The 19,063-nt window shown below is 34.9% G+C and overlaps 1 protein-coding gene across 2 annotated transcripts in view; it reads right to left on the reverse strand.

Annotated features, from left to right (window-relative positions):
* Positions 1-201: 201 nt before the first annotated feature.
* The window catches only part of Pcdh10 (protocadherin 10), a 57,270-nt gene continuing 38,408 nt past the window's right edge, over positions 202-19,063 (reverse strand). The window contains exon 5 of one of the 2 annotated variants that reach the window (XM_041658901.1): positions 202-2,582. In XM_041658901.1, coding sequence (XP_041514835.1) covers positions 2,512-2,582 — 71 coding nt within the window. In that variant the 3' untranslated portion in view covers positions 202-2,511. Of the gene's footprint in view, positions 2,583-13,351; positions 17,637-19,063 lie in introns of those variants that run through there. The other variant, XM_041658903.1, reaches the window with a different exon arrangement.

The following is a 19,063-nucleotide window of genomic DNA, read 5'->3' on the forward strand; positions in this document are numbered from 1 at the left end:
CCCACAGCCCGGCTCCTGGCTGCCTGGCTAGTTTATACCCCGAAATAACAACATACAATCTGTATTCATTTAAACACTGCCTGGCCCATTTCTATTAATGTGTGTAGCACCAAGGTGTGTTTACCGGGAAGATTCTAGCCTACGTCCATCCTGGGTCAGAGCTTCATCACATCTGCCTCAGAGAGCAGAGGCCTGGCATCTGAGCTCACTTTCTTTCTTCTCAGCATTCTGTTCTGTTTACTCCACCCACCTATGTTCTAACCTATCAGGCCAAGCAGTTTCTTTATTACTTAACCAATGACCTTCCTCCATCAAGGTCCTTTATTTCCTATTTGTTCAGCTAGTTTTTAAGGATGGTTCTAATTCCTTATATGCACTAATTTGTTAGTACATGTCTGAAACATTCAAATTTTCAAAATTTTGTCATTCATCCCAGAAAAAAAGACATTTCAGATTGTTGTGTTTTAAAAATGACAGTTTCAGAGCAAACTGACAATTTTGTTTTCCTAAAATACTACTTGAATTATCATCATTTACATCCATCCATACTTTGAAGATTAATAAGTGGTAGGTTTTGCAAGATGCCAAAAATGGGAAAACTCCTTAGCCTAGATGTAATGCATAACTATGCAATCCATTGCCTCCCCAGTTCTCTGTTAATTGCCATTGGTTTCTAAGTATTTTTCATTTAAAATGGTTACCCTTTTACTTTAATGTCAAGTGTAAGTGGTTAATATTGTTCCATTCTGAATAAACTAGAATTTATGGCATTTTGTCTTGAATTTTAAAACTTTTTGTTGTTGTTCTTGGTAACCAGTGTAGATGAATTTTTTCAATCATTTATAAGGATTATAATTTTATGAGAAGGCATGCCCTTTACATACAAAAAAAAGATTCCTTATGTATAACTAATTCAGAAAGCTAATTATGAGATCTACTTAACTGAAAGCAGTCAGGATAATTATAGAATATTAAAAGTTAGCAGAACATACTCAAAATAAAGTTAGTTTCATGGAATCTGTTCTTAATAAGTTAAGGGTTTGTGGCAAGCTTTGACTTTACACAGACACACTGAATTCATTTACTTTCCAATTATTGGGGGGAAAAAGAATGCATGAAAGTATTTCAGATACTATTCTAAAAAGAAACATTTTCTTTCTGTGTATGTGTATTTTGCATGCATGTATGTATGTGCCCTGTGTGAGTACCTGTTAACTAGGAATGTGAGAGGCAGGAATGTGATCCATTAGACTTTGAATTCTGGAAAGTTGTAAACCTCCATGTATCTACTGAAAATGGATTCCCATTAACTTACAATAGCAATAAGTAATGTAACGTGCTAAGCCATCTCTCCAGCCCAATCCTTTTTAAATACTCTGGGCATGCCTCTACTGGCCCTGGGAACTTGCTTCCTTATGGAAGAGAACTGTGTGGAAGGGATCTGGTGGAATGTTTCATTGTTACTTTGTGGGATTTCTATTACGTTGCTGAAATGTGTTGCTTGCCATCTTTGGCCTATCAGATTGGATAGACATTTCTACCCTCATAACACTCTCCTCTGCAATGGAAGTCAGGCACCATTGTCCTTGAACAGTAGAAGAGCTTTTGTTACACTAGGTTTCTTGCTTTGCTTCACAGGCATCATTTTGGTACTAAAAGGATAACAGTTATGAACGGATTAGGCCCTTCTTAGGCAGGAGAATCCTGCCTGGGATAACAGTCTCTGTAGTTACAAATTCTTCAATAATCTGTCAGAAACGGGCTGTGCTGTGTAGTGCTGCTAATTTCTATATCTCATTTTGGATTGATGTACACGCACTTTTATATCCTTTGGTTCGATATAACATTTGGCCTTTCATGTTCTTAGTTTAAGCTCCAGGGAATTCAAGGATATTTCAAAGTGTAATTATGCCAATCTGCATATAAAAGGCTATATGTCCTACAGAGGGTTTTATGAAAAAGCAAATGCTTTCAAAGAAGAAAATTAGAAGTAATTCCCACAACTGAAAGTCGCCAAAGTTAATGCATATTTCATTTGAAGAGAACACTTTATATTTTTAAGCCAATATATTAATCCAGAAAATGGTGGGGATTGTGTGTGTGTGTGTGTGTGTGTGTGTGTGTGTGTGTTGTGTGTGTGTGAGTGAAGTGATGAGGAATAAAGCAGAAGTGGAAATTGAAGAGCAAAGCAAAGAAACAGCAAGTGCACGCTGTATATGTTGTTTGGAAAAATAGCCACATGGCACCAGAAAAGTCAATACTTATATTACTGTAACAGACAATGAGTTTCTCAATTATCTATTGTATTAGCTATCTATTGTTGCTAAACAAGACTCCCAGGAAGAAAGCAGCGTAATCCTCCCGTATTTATCTCACAGTTTGTGTGGTTTGGAATTAGTGCAGCTCAGTTAGTGCCGGGCTGAAGTCTCTCGGGAGATTTTTCGGTCACGCTGTCTGCTGGGGAGCAGTCTTATCTGAGTCCTGAAGTTGAGAATCAAGTTCTGAGATCCGTCATGTGGTTGTTTGCTTGCCTCCATCTTTCGTCAACTGAGCCTCTCCACGCAGCTGCATCCACAGCATTTCTGCAAACAGCACAAGAGACAGCAAACAGTATATGTACAAGGAGCCTCACAAAGGGGAAACCAAAGAAGCTGTTCTATCATGATGTCACAGAAATATCTCTTGCCTCCTCCCGCTGTGATTTCTCAAAGCTGGCTTGTTATAGCCCACCTCCCTTCAAGAGATAGGTTTGAATAACAGAGGCTGTCTCCCTTCATGTGTCTGTTCTTGCAAAGTCATTTTTTAGCCTTTTTTTTAATAAAAAATGCAAACGTCCTTTTAAGAAGAAAATCCTATAATGATTTTAAACTGAACAAACATATTTTTTTAAAACAAACTCTTTAAGTATATTTTTTCAAGCATATTGCTCTTCAAATTTAACTTTTTGATTTCAGAATGCTTCTATCACTTAAAATGATGAAAAAGCGGTATGACTTTTAAAGTTTTTTTTTATCTTTTAAGGGAGAATTAGCATTTAAGAAACCTCAGAATATAACTGTGTGATTCTAAAGCTAACAAAGTACTTAGCAGAGAAGTTGAGCAGCATATGGTTATCCTAGTCCCAAACAGTAAACTGTGGCTGCATGTGCCAATTCTTAATTACCAGCTCATTAACACGCAGGTGTCAATTGCTGGTGGCAAAGGCAATACCCACATGGCCTAGTTTCTGTTGTGCACGGTGTAATTAAATTGACCTCCAGTGCTGAAGCTTGCTAGTTTCCTATTACTATTTAGACACTAATCTCTGGTCCTAATCAGATTCGAACAATATGGCAAATAAATCAATATAAAAAGGAAAATATGCCATTTTGTGCTATTTTTTAAAATGAAACTTCATACGCAAATATACCTTAAAAAGAGCTGTCTAAATAATCACTGGTGCTAGATATAACAAGCAACAAATAACAATGTGCATTGCACATGCTGAATGTTGATCTGATCGATCTACATTTGATAATAAGAGTACAGTGGTTGCAAAACAAAGGGAAAAATAATTTTTTGTAGATGTGGCCTTCAGGTAAATGAGTTGGGTGTACTATGGTTTTCATTGTTGATACGTAATGTTTAGTTTTACATTATTGATTCGAATGTTATGCCATCTCTAACATATCAACACTTTGCAATAAAGCCTTACCAAACGTAAAAGCTATACCAACAGTTATTTTACAGCTAAGGTTTCAAAGCTATGATGGGTAGGGTTATCGTCTGATGGTCTTACGTGTGTACCACAGGGGTTTGCTCACTATGTAGTAGTTTATTTTCAAGCTCTGGTTAGAGAAAACAGGAGAGGTAAATTTTTAGACTAACCTTTCTTCCTCTTAAAATTTCCCTAATGAAAAAAATTTAAAAACAAAAACACAAGGAACAATAAAAGAAATGTAGAAAAGGCACCTCTTATATTTGGGGAATTTTAAGCACAGATAGGTGTGCTCACTGACATAACAATATTGGCATGGCTTGATTCTTATAACAGAGTAGGAAGATAATATGAGATTTGTTCCTGAGAAAATCTCAGAGGCTCAGAAACTGATGGAGCAAATTAGCCGAAGTGTGAGAGCGAAACTGAACCAAAAGCAGGATAAAAAAAAATGCCATTAGAAGTCATTAGACCTCCCATATGCCCTCATCTACCAGCACAGGTAGGCGATCAAGTGTTCACTATATTTGGATGAAGGGCTTATCCTTGTGGAGGGTAACAGAAGCAGTGCCTAGATTGGAAGACAGCAGGCAGATGTCTGATCATCATACTAGAAGTCTGAATATTCAGTCTCCCAGGTTTCCTTCCCAATTAACTTTCAGAGCCCCAGTTCTAGGGTTATGCCTCTAAGCAAAAGATCTGAAAAAAACCTTTCTCTTGAACATCGAACTTACTTAAGGAAAATATACCTAAACACAGTAGTGTGAACTTTCTAATTAAACTATGCTGCTAAAGGACTTGACAAAAGATTTAGAAAATAAACATGCAATAAAAAGAACCAAGGTTGTCACGCACAGAACAGACTTTAAAAATAGGTAAACAAACAACCAAACAACAGAAGTTAGTAGAGAAAGTTCAATGTCTAAGTAATGAAGGGTCTGTGATGTAAGACAGTAAGCAAAAATGATGCAACTCAAGAAATTTTCAGAATCTTAAAGAGTTCCTTTGTGGGTTCAAAGAATTTACGAGGTGCCTTCAGCACAGATTAAAATAGATACACATTCAATTCTATGGTGTTATGAGCTTTTAGAACTTGATAATAGATTATTCCATGCATTTACAAAGGAGTTAGGGAACCTTCAGAAAGAGTTGTTTGATCAAAATATTCTAGCTAGGAAGACAGCATATTGACCCCTCTCAAACACTCTAAGAATGGAGAGTTAAGCAGGGCAGGTAGCTTTGGATCTCAGAAAGCATGAGGATTGGTTGTTGAGGCCAGCATAATGAGTCTGTCTTTATAGCATTGTATTCCAGTCATTCTTCTGACTCTCAGGGGCTGTATTCTAGTTACCATTATCTGTCAACATGACACAGTCTAGAGAAGAGACTCTCAACTGAGGTATTGCCTACAGCAGATGGGACCATGAGCAGGTCTGTGGGAGATGGTCTTGATTGCCCATTATAGGAGGCACAATTCCTAAGCAGGCATTCCGGGGTTATTAAAGGAAGCTAGCTAAGCATTGGTGTGTGAGACCACAAGTACCATTTTTCCATATGTTTGGCTTTTAATTTGGTTTTTGTTCCTGCTCTGACTTCTCTCAATATTGAACTGTGACCTGGAAGTGTAAACAAAACCAACCCTTTTCTCTGATCAGGGTAATTTGTTAGTAATAGAAATAAAACTAGGAAGAGTAACAAAATTCCACAATACAAGGCCCTCCATAACCTATGTGTCTATAAATGTCAATCATATGAATGCATAAACCACTCTGAAATAACATTACAGGCAAGATGGTATGTGGAAAACTGTTCTTCATCTTCTCAAACAGATAAATTTTCCTAAGACATGACTGAGTTTGTGTGTGAGGGGTTACACCTGCGCATACACTGATGACTTAACCCTATGGATTATGCATATTTACTCCGTGATTAACCTACATCCCTAGCCGTTCAGCCATATATTCTAATACAGTTGCCTTCCTTGACTCAGATTCTTGTATCTCAAATTAATTTGCCTGCCATGCAGCTAGAATCTGGACTTGATTTCTATAAAAATAAGCATCTGGACTTCAATATAATGACAGTGAACAGTTTGGTTTTGGGGTCTGCCACAATTCTAAAATATCAGATAATGGATATCATTACAGAATTCTTCTTAATAACGTAAAGGAATGAGATAATATTGAGAGTGATATTGACATTTACTTCATTTCTCAAAATAAACAAAGTTGGGGTGTGCTTGTATGTGTGTGTGTTAACAGTTATGAGCAGATATACATGCACATTTGTGAATGTGGATGATATAAATCAACATGGCTCCTTTTATATCAGTTTTCAAATTGTTTTTGAGATAAAGTCTCTCACTGAATCTATAACTTCTAGATTCAGCTAGGCTGGCTGGCAAGTAAACCCTAGGGATTGTTCTATCTTTTCCTCCTCAGTATTGGAATTGCAGGTGTGCACCAACTCTCCTTTCTTAGGGCTGGTGATCAAACATAGGTCTTCAGATTTGTCACACAAGCACCTATAGACTGAGACTGACGTAATAAAGATAAGCTCTTGAGAAGAAAAAAAAATGAAATGAATGGAATTTGTGCCCTGGCAATGCCGAAGCATCCATGGTCAGCTCGTATATGCTGGTTCTGTTGAGCTTGTCCATATTGGGTTTCATAGTCTAAGTTGGTGAGAATGACTGACCAGGTCTCTTCCTCAAGAGGGCACCTGATCTCATTACAGATGGCTGTGTGTCACCATGTGGTTGCTGGGAATTGAACTCTGGACCTTTGGAAGATCAGGCAGTGCTCTTAACTGCTAAGCCATAAGTCAATCAAATTTCAAGCTCTTAAACAGACAGCTTAAATGGAATCAATATGGCTTCCTTAGAGAATGTCCATTTAAGCTTTCAAGTGGGAAGTAAATTCATCTTTGTTAGAGTTATGAAGTGATATAAATCTACATTATTGGTGATATCCATTGGCTGCACTAATGGCACATAGGTCTCTCAATTTTTGTCGTTTTCAATACCAAAAAACACCTACAAAATGCATGTTTTTAAAGACCATGTCTCTACATGTTCTTCGTCCCCTTGGTCATGTACCTATTTTTCACTCTAGTGAGATGCTGCTGCTTTCTAGAAATCTCAGTTTATTCTCAAGTTATAAACTCATGTCACGGTTTCAACGATCTTATTGTGATGTTACAGTTAAGAGCCTTAATAACTGGCAAAGTCAAGAGGGCATCCAGCAGTATTGTGTCATTGTTTACGTACTCTTGATATCTAGTGACCTCGCCAGATAGTTTGGTATTTTGTTTGTTTGTTTGTGTTTTGTTTTTTTCTTTTTCATTAGGTGGGGATAGGCATAGTTGTTTCTTCTTGCTCCAGAATAGTATTGACAACCAATGTCTTCCTCACCTGAGTTTTAGGGAGACTGTTTTGCTGTGCTTCTGAATGCAACCTCTGTGACACTTTGTGTGGAGTTTTGTGTCCTCTCACATGTTGTGAGGGTATATGACTGATACCATTTTACTTTCTTGTGTCTCTATCCAGCAACAGGTATTGTGGTATCTACCTCCAAATTGCAAGGAAGCTCCTTCAATACAGTCAGTAACAACTCAGAATAGCTTCAGGAAGTACCTGAAACTGAAAGGTTCAAAGAGTCCCACTTTCCCTATGATTGCATAAGCCCTAGAGACTGCTGAGAGTCATTCTCTGGTGAGCTGAGCTTCTGTAAATAAGCAGATACAACCCCACCCCCTTCATCTCCCATCCCTCCACACTCCCACTCTTCGGCCCAGAAATGCCTGGAAAAAAAAAGACACCAATGGAATTGACTGCATGCTGACTATATTTTTTTTAAGTTGCCTGCATTCTGTGCAGTAAACTCCAGGTTTCTATCTTTCATGAGCTGTCACCCATACTGATATGGTCTTTGGTGATTTAGCTACTTTGGTAACTCCTCACCATATTCTGTAAATGACCCCAACCAAAAATATTCATTTACCAAGTTAGACTTGGTGTTGTGTAAGCACTGGTGCTATAACATATTTGCATATTACCAAGTATAGTTGCTCCTGGTGTTTCAACAAGGAGCAGAACCAGGATGGAAAATTTGCTTAGTGCAGGTTGAAAATTCAGTACAAAGAAAATGGACTAGATTAAAAGTTAAATTTATGGTTAGATTCTTTGATGAGTTGACCAACATTCATCTTGTCTTTTTATCCATAGCATGAGGACATAAAGAATGACAAGACCCTGATCCATGCTAAAATACTGTTGCTGGGAAGAACTCACTTAAAAAGAAAACATAGAAATGGTATCAATATCTACTAAAGACATAGAAATGAGGTATAATGAGCATATATTCAGAACTATGAAAAATTGGTACCCTTAAAATTTTTAATGAAAATATTACAACTGTTATATTTTATTTTTACTAACATTGTTTACATTAGTTATATGTGGTGTTTCGTTTCCTCTGTGTTGTTTTCTGGCCAGGCATTCTTTTTTCTATCTTGATTTTTATAGATTAAAAATATTTGAAATTAACATACTATATATTCAAAGCCATTCCCAAGCAAGTATGATCCATGAAAAATGGCACCTGGAATGAAAATTTAAATAATAACCACCAACTCTTACACAAACTATTGTCCGAATTTAGGCTATCATTTGCTCCCAGGAAAACTGTGAAATTATTTTATATTATTTTTGTATTTTCTTCTCTTTTTTTTGGTATTCCTAAGTTGCTTCTTGAGTAGCTACTCAAGAAAAAGAGAAGATTAGAAATTATTTTTGCAAACAAGACTATGTTCTTATTGACATTTTCTTTTCTTTCATGGCGTCTCATTGAAAACAAGCCCATTTAACTTCAAGAAAGCAAACCCTCACCTTTGTTCTGTCCTGTCCATCATCAGGTAAATGACCATCTACCAGTGAGACATTAGGATCTACTGGGATCCTTAAATTTGTTTATACTCTTCCCCTATTCCCTATTTTCATTAGTCTTGTCTGAAAGAAAAGTATGTTACAATGCTACCCTAACTATAAAGTCACAATAACTTTATAATAGCCCAATGTTTAGGTTATTAGAGCAAATTTTAATGGTGATTCGGTATTTTCAGTGTTTACTTCCTTTATTACTATCTCATGTGATAATGCAACACACTCTTCTCTATAAAAGAGTTGTTGGAAATTGTTTCTTTAGGGGGCATGACAAAGTGAATCAGTGGGTACAGTACTTGCTGCACAGACATAAGGACCTCAGTGTGAGTCCCCGGGATCCATGAAGTAGTCAACACAACACATCAGGTCTTAACTGCAGCACTAGTAGGAGGAGGTGAAAGGAGAAGGACAGTTCCTTGGAGCTGGTGGGCAAGCTAGCACAGCTGACGGGGGAGCTCCACATTCAGTGAGTGGCCTTGTTCAAAGAAATGATAACCTGTGTTGACCTTAAACATCTACACATGTGTTTTCACCCACAAATATGCACACACACCCACACACCAAGATAACAAGAATGTATACTACACACAAATGCCCCCAAATTGTTATATATATATGTGTGTGTGTGTGTGTGTGTGTGTGTGTGTGTGTGTATTTCCCTATGTTTGACACCTAAAATTTAAAAACCTCTTAATGTCCCTGCCAATGTTTGACACTACAACATTATTTCTTTCCTGAGACTCACTTCCATAGTAGGAGCAATACCTGGACTCAGCAGCACAATTTTTACCATTATCAAATGATTTTATCAAGTACAGAATGTTTCATTTCTCTACATGATCCACTGACAGTGCCACTCAATTTTCCACATATTTCTCTTCACTAAAATTGCAAGCAAATTGCAATTTAGAATCAGTGAAGTGCCTTTGAAGTGAGTATTTTCTGCACCTTTTTTCATTGAGGTGTTGGGAACTTGGCCATGAGCATCTGTCTTATTAGACAATACACCACACTTTCAACTCTGTACAAAGTTTTGTGAGTTTACAGACAATGGAAAAATGTGAGGACCTATGAAAATATCCTGATGAGATCATATGATATTACATTACATTTTAAAATACAATGTATGTCTTCTCTGTCTTCTCGTTAAAAATGTTTTATTGAGGTATACCATATCTTTTAATGATTCTTTTTTTTATTTGAACTAAAATCGCCCAATCAATATCTATTTTCATTAACTTAATGTTTTTCATTTCTCTCCTTCTCTTTCTCTCTTTCTGTCTCTGTCTTTGTATCTCTATCTCTATTTCTTCCTCTCTCTCATTCACTCTCTTTCTCCCATACACATGCACACACACCACGACTTTTGGATTTAAACTGACTTGGTATGTTGTAATGTCTGTTATCTTCCTATGGTTCTTGTAAATCATTTTATAAATGATGGTAGTTTTCAAATAACATCAAAAGAAAACATCAGTATTGGAGTTATTTCATGGTGCTGAAGACCCTAAGCCAGCTTAGTGATGATGAAAGTTATTAACTATCTTGGTAACTTGACGTTCTAAACACTAACTTTGTGATTGCTAAAATCCTCCTCTATCACAAGCCCCCCCCCCCCCCCACACACACACCAAAACACACATTTTAAGAGAAGTTGATTGCTGGAAAAATTTAAAGTTTACTATTTATTGCATTATTAACTAAATTAAAAAACAAGGGCAAGAAATATTTCACTGGTATGGAAAGACGGCTCAGAGGTTAAGAATTCGTGCTATTTAAATTTGGTAAAAATGTATTGTAAAGTGGTAAAATCGCAACTGCCTGTAACTACAGTTCCATGGGATCTGAGGCCCTCTTGTGGCCTTCTCAGGCACCTGAAAATACGTGGCATACACTCACACAAAACACTTGCGCACACATATGAATAAAATAAGAAGCAATCTTTAAAAATGAGAGAAGTGCCACTCGTTTTGGAATGAAGCTCTTATTTTAGAATGAAGCTTATTTTCTGGCTCCTGTAATCCCCCAAGTGTATACCTGTGTCTGTTTTCGTCCTGTCTTTCATGGTAAAAGAAAAGTTACTTACAATAAGGGAAGGGAAAGGAAAAAAAAAATTGGGAGTTTTCTGATAAGGTAGCAGCCATGTTAAGGTAGTTTCTTTGTCTCCAGAGATGTTAGTTCAAAAATTCTCCAATAATCATCAAAGGAAAATAAAGTGGCAAAATACAGCATCGTTATCATCATTCACATGATGGTTTCACTAAAATTCCTACATGATTTGAAAAATCCTTTTAAAATGAAAATGCTCCTTTGGAAGCATCAATTTGATTACTGATGAATATGGACTTTACTCTTTTAACTGAAAATGTAAAGGACTTTCCTAAATTCCAAAGAATAAGAGAATTCTAAAAATGTTTTAAACATCAAAAGACAAAAACAAAAAATCAGCCTCTTATCAGGCTAAGGACTGCCCACCTGCAGACAGAGGCTTGCAATTAGGACTATTAAACAGTCTAATTTCATTGAGCAGATATCAAAGACCATGTTTAGTAATTTTAGAATTGAATAAAAGATATGCAAAGATGATAATCATATGCAAGAAAGATCCAATAAATGTTCAGTGTTCCCAATAAAAATCCAGAAAGGCCATAGGCATCACAGGAGTAGGCCTGATACACTCAGCTGTCTGCATGTTTCACGTGTAGAAATAAATCATTATGTGAGGGTTGTTGAGAGAGCTGAAGGACCTGGCCCTCAAGTGGATGGTTGGTCTGTGTTCTGCTGGTAAGTGGACAGGCAGAGCTGGTGAGCTGATACCCAAAGAATTCTAGACTCACCTTGAGGTTTTGAAATTATCCTTGCTTAACTACAACTCCATTAACTTCATTATGCTGGGATGTTTTCCATTTGCTAATTGCATCCTACAGTGTTTAAAATTGAACATAGGTATCAGATATTTAAAATAATAATAAACCATGGTAACAATAACAAGCTACCTATAGGTTAGCATTGTGCTATGTCTTTCCAATAAAGGAGCCTACTGAATTATGAGAAAAAATCCTATCGTTAATAATACTTATCCAGAATGTACAAAGAGTGCAGGAGATACTCTAAGATGTGAAACAACTTTTCAAAGTATCTTCTCTCACTTCCTACTGTATGAAATAGTTTAACTTTGAAAAGAGATCATATGGTTTGGTGTGTGGCAAACATTTGGGGAAATGATTCATAGCAAGAATGGTATTTCACATGATGCCCTGTTCTCTCTCTCTCTCTCTCTCTCTCTCTCTCTCTCTCTCTCTCTCTCACACACACACACACACACACACACCTGAAAAGTTTCAAAATGAACTATTGACCGCACCATGAACAATGAGTTATAATACTGTTCTAGTTATATTTTCTTGTTGTAATTAATTTTCTTTATATATTATCATGTTACTATTTATATTAAATTAATCTAAGGATACACTGTTTATTTTGATCAGAAAAATTTTCATTATTTCATCCTTTCACATTTTCTTGTAATTTGTTTGGTTCTTAAGCAAATTAGAATTTTCCTAAGAGAAAATGTAATAATAGAAACTTAAGCATTGTGATAGCCAGAGCAAGGTCAGTAAATAATACATTTTACATCTAAAATATATTTTGACTTAAACAGAAAATTAATCATGAATGTAGAGGTGAGAAGGGACATAGGCAAACCATAATTATTACTTATAATCTTTCACGGAGAATCATCATTCCAATTAAATCTTTCCATGGTACAGAAGTTGAAAGCAAAAATAACCAAAACAAAAAACACAAAACAAAAACACCTAACCCTATACTTGCTGGCTGATAAAATAAATCTTTGATATTTATTGCTGGTTTAACTAAAAAAAATCAATTACATAAATCATGCTTGAGTTTAGGATGTACATTGATTTTAACATTTAACTTTTTGGGAGTTAAGTTTTTATAGTAAATTTACATTAATCTAATATTATATAAAATGCACCTTTACTGTGATTCACACGTTGGTGTCTGAAAATGATATAGATATAATGTTTTTCTTGTGTTTCCATGAACTTTATGATGTAATAGGTTACTCTAATTTTAAATACAGTCTTTGTTTTATTGCTTGCAGACACCCATATTTTGTACAATTTATATGTTAATTTTTGTGAACACGATAACGTTTCAAAAGTTTGTGTTTTTTTGTTTTTTTTTTTTTTTGTTTGTTTGTTTGTTTGTTTTGATTTTCGAGACAGGGTTTCTCCATAGCTTTTTGGTTCCTGTCCTGGAACTAGCTCTTGTAGACCAGGCAGGCCTCGAACTCACAGAGATCCTCCTGTCTCTGTTTCCCGAGTGCTGGGATTAAAGGCGTGCGTCACCACCGCCCGGCTATTTCAAAAGTTTTAAATTAAAATAATCCAGTACTAATTAGAAAAAAATGTAAACTTAAATAACTTTGGGGTTAATACTGAGATTCACGTTGAATTGAATGCCTATTCTCAGTGTGTAAATATGACAAAATTCTTCAAAGTCTAGCATATGCTGTTTCAAGGGAGACACGATTTTGAGCAGATGTCCCTTAGACCTTTGATATTAAATCTAAAATTACTAAGTCAGCATCATTCGTTTTCACAGAGGGTTGCAGTTTTCCGCTGATGGTTTTATTCAAAGCTCCCAGTGACGTCAGTGGAAGATCCATGCATGGAAAGATGGCGTGATATGTATCCTAGTTTTATTTATTTTGGATGTATACAGCAGTATAAAATAATATATTACATTTACACGCATTTTACTTATGTATGGTTATAGCATTCACAGTAACAACACTGCAGTTAAGACTGAAACTCATCTGTTATAATACCCTGTATTCACTCACAGATAATTGTCTTGGATTCGTTCGCTGAGCTGAAGCTCCCTGCCATTCAGCTCAAGGACGTGCGGATGTTTAGGAAGTGCGAGTTCTGTACTCCATAAATTTTTAAGTTGCATGTGAAAATGTAATGTTTTCTGCATTCAGAATGCAGCATTTTCACACCCCTCAAAAACATCTGGAAAGAAAAACTTCAAACTAAGCATCTGACGAGCGTTCAAGAAATAATTTTTTTTCTAATTTTACAAATACTTAAAAAACAGTGATTAGAAATACATGCATGCACACTGAAAGTATTAGAATCAAAGTCATATTATTGCCTGCTATACTCTGGCGGCACACAGCTACCAGCATTCTGACAGAATGCTAAAATCTAAAACCTAAGCCAAGTGTTAGCAGAAAAATTTTTCTACTGAACAGTTTCACAGATTACTGTATAAGGGTTTTGTCTGACTTCTCAGAGGGCTATTTCTTGAAGTACTAACAATATACAAAATAACTTTACTACTTCAGGATGTAAAAAATATTGAATTTAGCAATTTCCTGGTTTTCCTTGTTTAAAAAGGGAACATAAAAAGGATGCTAATGCAAAGCCTTTACCACTACAAAATTAGACTGGAAAAAAAATTAAGGACACAGAAAGATACAGTATGAAAAAATAAATGATTCCAGCAATTAATCGAGTATACCAATATTAAAGTATTGGGAGTTCTATGGGTATTTATGCCACACATAGATATATGAGGGAAAAACTAAACACAATGACAGAAACAATGTCAGTATCTTTCAATACCATAAAGACCTTTTTATCTTGGCAAATATTCATTACATTCAGTTTGATTAACTGAACGCCATACACAACTTCACAAGATTCTACAGTCATATCAGTGCCTACTTGTGACAGATTGTGTCAAAAACTCTAGGGGATATGTTTCTTCCCCCATGGAAAAGTAAATGAACTTCAATATTTCAAAGCATCTGAGGACAAGTTATAGCAAAACTAAGAAACAAAAGAGAATGGATAATGAAAATATTTATAGCTCCTACATAATTTCTAACACACAATATTCGATAAAGGCATTGCATTTCATGTTTTCCTAAAATGAAATATATATTACCTAAAAAGAATGACACATGTATTTAACTAACATTGCTATATCTTTGAATTAATTATGATGCAATATTTATATACTTGAGTTGAGGTGATTTTACAATATTATGCTCACAGATTAAAATTATGATCTTACATGTGGATGAAATATTCCTAAAAATTGTCATTTGACATACCATTGAAACCATACGACACTCTTTCCACAGGAAAATTATTGTTTTACTGCTCTAAACTAAGGAGACTAAAGAGTAAGGTCCATTTTGTAATTGGAAGTGTCTTATGGATGGAACACTGTCTAATAATATTGTTTCCCTTGAACATGAGCACAATAATGGCAGAGTCAATGTTAAAATGATCAGATTAAATGGAAAAGCTAGGCTAACTCTCCTTGGTGGGTTCGGAGCTTCTTCTAGGATTTCATTACTTTCTTGTTTCACTGTTCTTTTTAAATACTCTGTCATTGAAACATAATATTTTGGACAACTCTCTGATATTATGTCCCATTGTAGCTTCTGATTTATCCTGCATGTAATGATAGATAAATGATACTAGCATTTAATATTGCATGTTTAAATAATTTGGTTCATCAAATTATGTATGTTTTGGTAGAATGATGACACAATTTGTGTACAATGCATGTTACTCTAGAGAGTTGTTCTAATATATAAAAATAACTAACAATGACTACAGGTCAGAAAAGGAGGTTCGAGAAATATTGAATATGATATAAAAGAGATTCAAAAACATTTTAATTCAAATGAATTAGTACAACCATTATATGTGAAGTGAGCATAAAATGATGTATGTGGATCTTAACCCATGATTGCAAATTGAAGCAAAAATGGTTTTAATTAATGCTAAGTGATTCATCAAGAAAGCGATTTTCTTGATTTAAAAGCAATTAGAAAAACTAACCTTTCCCTCGGTTCAATTATATATAACATTTTCTTACTGATATAGTCTATCATGTTGCAGGCCTTGCTTTTGAGTAAAGACTGCTACTGCACCCAGTGAGTGTGTCTGCTTTTGTATCACACATGAACAACTGGTTTCCTTTTTAAATGGTCCCCAGAGAGAGGAATATGTTTACATTATGTTGCTATGAGCTAATTGGCATTATTACAAATTATTATGTGTTTTGACATCATCAAAAGAATGATACTGGATGTCACTCTAAACAAATATCTGAAGGGCCGATGACTGCATGAATGTATTTTAATGATAAACCTTAATTAAAAATTAATTTTAAATCATATAAAATTAGATGAAACTCATTTGTTAATTGATTTTAGTCTATCCCTTAATCATTGTGCAACTCAAATTACCAGTGAGTATAGTATAGAACTGGATGGAAACAAAACTTAACATTTTGAAATGTGCCTATAATTTGGGCTGAGGAAATATCTTGATATCCTTCTCGCATTTTTTTAGAGGGTACTTAAATACCTTCCATGATTTACTTAGACGAGTCTCTCACATTCTGATTCTTCTCCCTCCCCTGTTTCAATAAACAACAGACAACAGCAGAAAAAAAAATATGTGAACTAAAGGAAAATACATCTTTCTGAATTTAATAATTAACCTTGTTGACATGAAGGTAAAAAGCAAAATTAATTTTTCAAGGCTGACCAACGAAGAATACTCTCGTTAATAAAACACTGACTACATTTAAGCTTTAAATTGTCACACATAATATTGAAACAGCAATGTGTCATGTTTCTATCTCCAAATTTATTTAACTTTTTTAAATTTAGAGAGTTTTTTTTATATTTTATTGTTAAGACGTACCAGCTCTGATATTTATATTTATATACCTCTATATATCCATATATAGAGTTATAGATTTTTATTCATGTTTACTTAAGAGTCACAAAACTATGTAAAACTATGTAAAATAAAATTCTATGTGAATTATATGATGAGAACGTCTTAAAATAGTAATCTTCAGTTACATATTTTACACCACAAAATGTACAGACACCCAGATTTTTCCTAACAACAAATACAAGAGAATTTATAGTTTGTTTATAAAAGCCTTAAATTATGCTAAATCCAAAGCCATGGAAATAGAATCGGAATCATGTAGACTGCGTGATGTTTGGAAACTACATCTTCTGTGCTCCGCCTGACAGTGTTAACAGCTACATCTTTGGCATTGAAAAGTCACAATGAGTTCTTGACAAAATTTTGCAACTGAAAACTTCACTTTCTTTTAAAGAAAGAAAAATGCAGGGCTGAGTAAGGTATGAAAATTAGGACAAACTATTGATATTTTTTTTTCTCACAGCTAATCTTAGGGACCCTGAATTACCTTTTATTTTATTTTATGGTGAGGGCTGTATGAACTCATTTAAAAACCAACTAATTTGTACCACATCTTAGGAAAATTATATAATATAATATATATTTTATATTTATTTAGAAGCTTTGAAATAGTACAGTAAACACTTTGCAACACGGTGTATAAACTACAGAATGTCTTTGATATTTTGTGGGTCTTTAGAATACAACATTTTTTAATACCCCACAGATGAAAAGAACATAGTCACATCTCTCTTGTAAAGTTGGGAGAGTTTGGGGGAACACGTGGTCACACAAAAATAATATAAAACAGTCAAGTTTAAAACAGTGATATTGCATTTGTAATGCACGAATCTCTTTATCTTGATGACTGGCTTCTCATGGTGAATATAAACATCTAAAGGGCTCAGTGACATTTGGAGAGAGAAGGATAGATAGTGCTGTAAACAGGCACACACTGATCGGAGAGGCAACGCCGGTTGCCTATGGAGTTTCTACAGTCTGCACATTTCAACTCATTTCTCAGGCCTGCTGAGAGCAATTAGGTCCTACACGTGGCCACGGTGACTCCGCTGGAAAGCTAACACTCAGCTACACACAACTAACGGGATGGCCAAGATAATGAAGTTGAAAAGTTGATGCTTTTGTTGGTCGACTCTGTGCAAATCATACTGCTTCGGGTAAAGCGGCAGAATTGACTAGCATATCCTTTTCCGTGCTGTGAAAAAGAAAGAAAAATACTCTAAGAAAAGGTGGTTGATGTTTGGAGTTCAGAACTGCACAATACCGCATACGAGATTATACAAGAGGAAACTCGGGGTTAACCCCGTGCTGGACCCAGGACGTGCCAAACCGCTGCCGCAGCATTCAGTTGCTTGGCATGGTGAAATTTACAGTCTTGACATTTTAAAAATCCACTGTGGACGGGAGCTACACGTTTAACAGAGAAATCACAAGTTTTACAAAGATTTACTTTTGATTATCTGTGGAACAATTCCTGCTTCACTGTTTGTGTAATCAGAGGTTAGAAAAAATAAAATAAATGTATAAACATTATGTTGCTAGAACTAATCTTTTTTAGAAAAAACTATAAATAATTTTATGAATAGATTTACTTTGATAAACTTTAAAATTATTCATATTTTAATCCAAAAGTGTAGGAAAATATTTATGGTGTTCAAAACTTCAAAGATGACTCATAAACTGTAGTTTTATTTTGTCTTATTTTTAACATTACATAAAAGCTCTCTGGATATATTTATCTAAAATCCTTCTGTGGTATATTATTTTGAATCTACTTTGCTCTTAATAAGAGTCAGTTTTTCTCATAAGAATGCTAATAGAAAAGTGAGTTAACATATATTATCTCATATTTCAAGTCCTGTAAAATATGAGTTAAAAAGAACAGTACCAAGATTTAGTTGTAAAGATTTATGGTGTCATGTATTTTACTTAGTAGTAGTGTTAAAAGATATTTATTCTCCTTCTTAAGTAACTGTCAGATACTTGACCTTGAAAGAAAATGAACAGAAATTATATCCCTTGTATCAGCATCTAATCTGGAAAAGGATAGTTAAAAACATGTACCGAATGCTAAAAATATTCAACTGAAATAAAATTAAGCATATATATGTATGTATATATATGCATGTATCATTAGAAACTAAGGATTATGTTTATAATGTAATGGAATTATTTTAGTCTGTTGAAACTTTTTTCTTTTAAACATTGTTTGCTATGTCTATCACTTTAGTTCTTCTCTGATATTTCTACTACTTTCAAGAAGATGGTCTATTTTCCAGTTCCTTTGCCCTGATTCTTATGCATAGCCTTCCACAAAAACTTAGTTTCTGATCAGTAAAGCCGTTTGCACCTTGTCAACAGTCAACACACATGCCAGCTGGAACTGTAAATACCAGACGCTCCTGTGGACAGAAATTAGATCTAAAGTGAAGAGAAGTACATACTGCACAGAGACAAATCTGTAAGTTGCCAAAAACTTTGCTTTTTTAATATGAGGATACAGTGATTTCCTATATCTCATGATACAATATAGTACATGTAACATTGGACCACAACGTGGTTATTATTACATGTGTGGTCATGTCATAAAGAGTGTTCCCTAAGCAAATAGAAATAAATGGG

This window comes from Microtus oregoni, unplaced genomic scaffold (genome assembly GCF_018167655.1).
Source record: "Microtus oregoni isolate MIOR12 unplaced genomic scaffold, Mior012 000010F_ref0000083, whole genome shotgun sequence".
Classification (NCBI taxonomy): Eukaryota; Metazoa; Chordata; class Mammalia; order Rodentia; family Cricetidae; genus Microtus; species Microtus oregoni.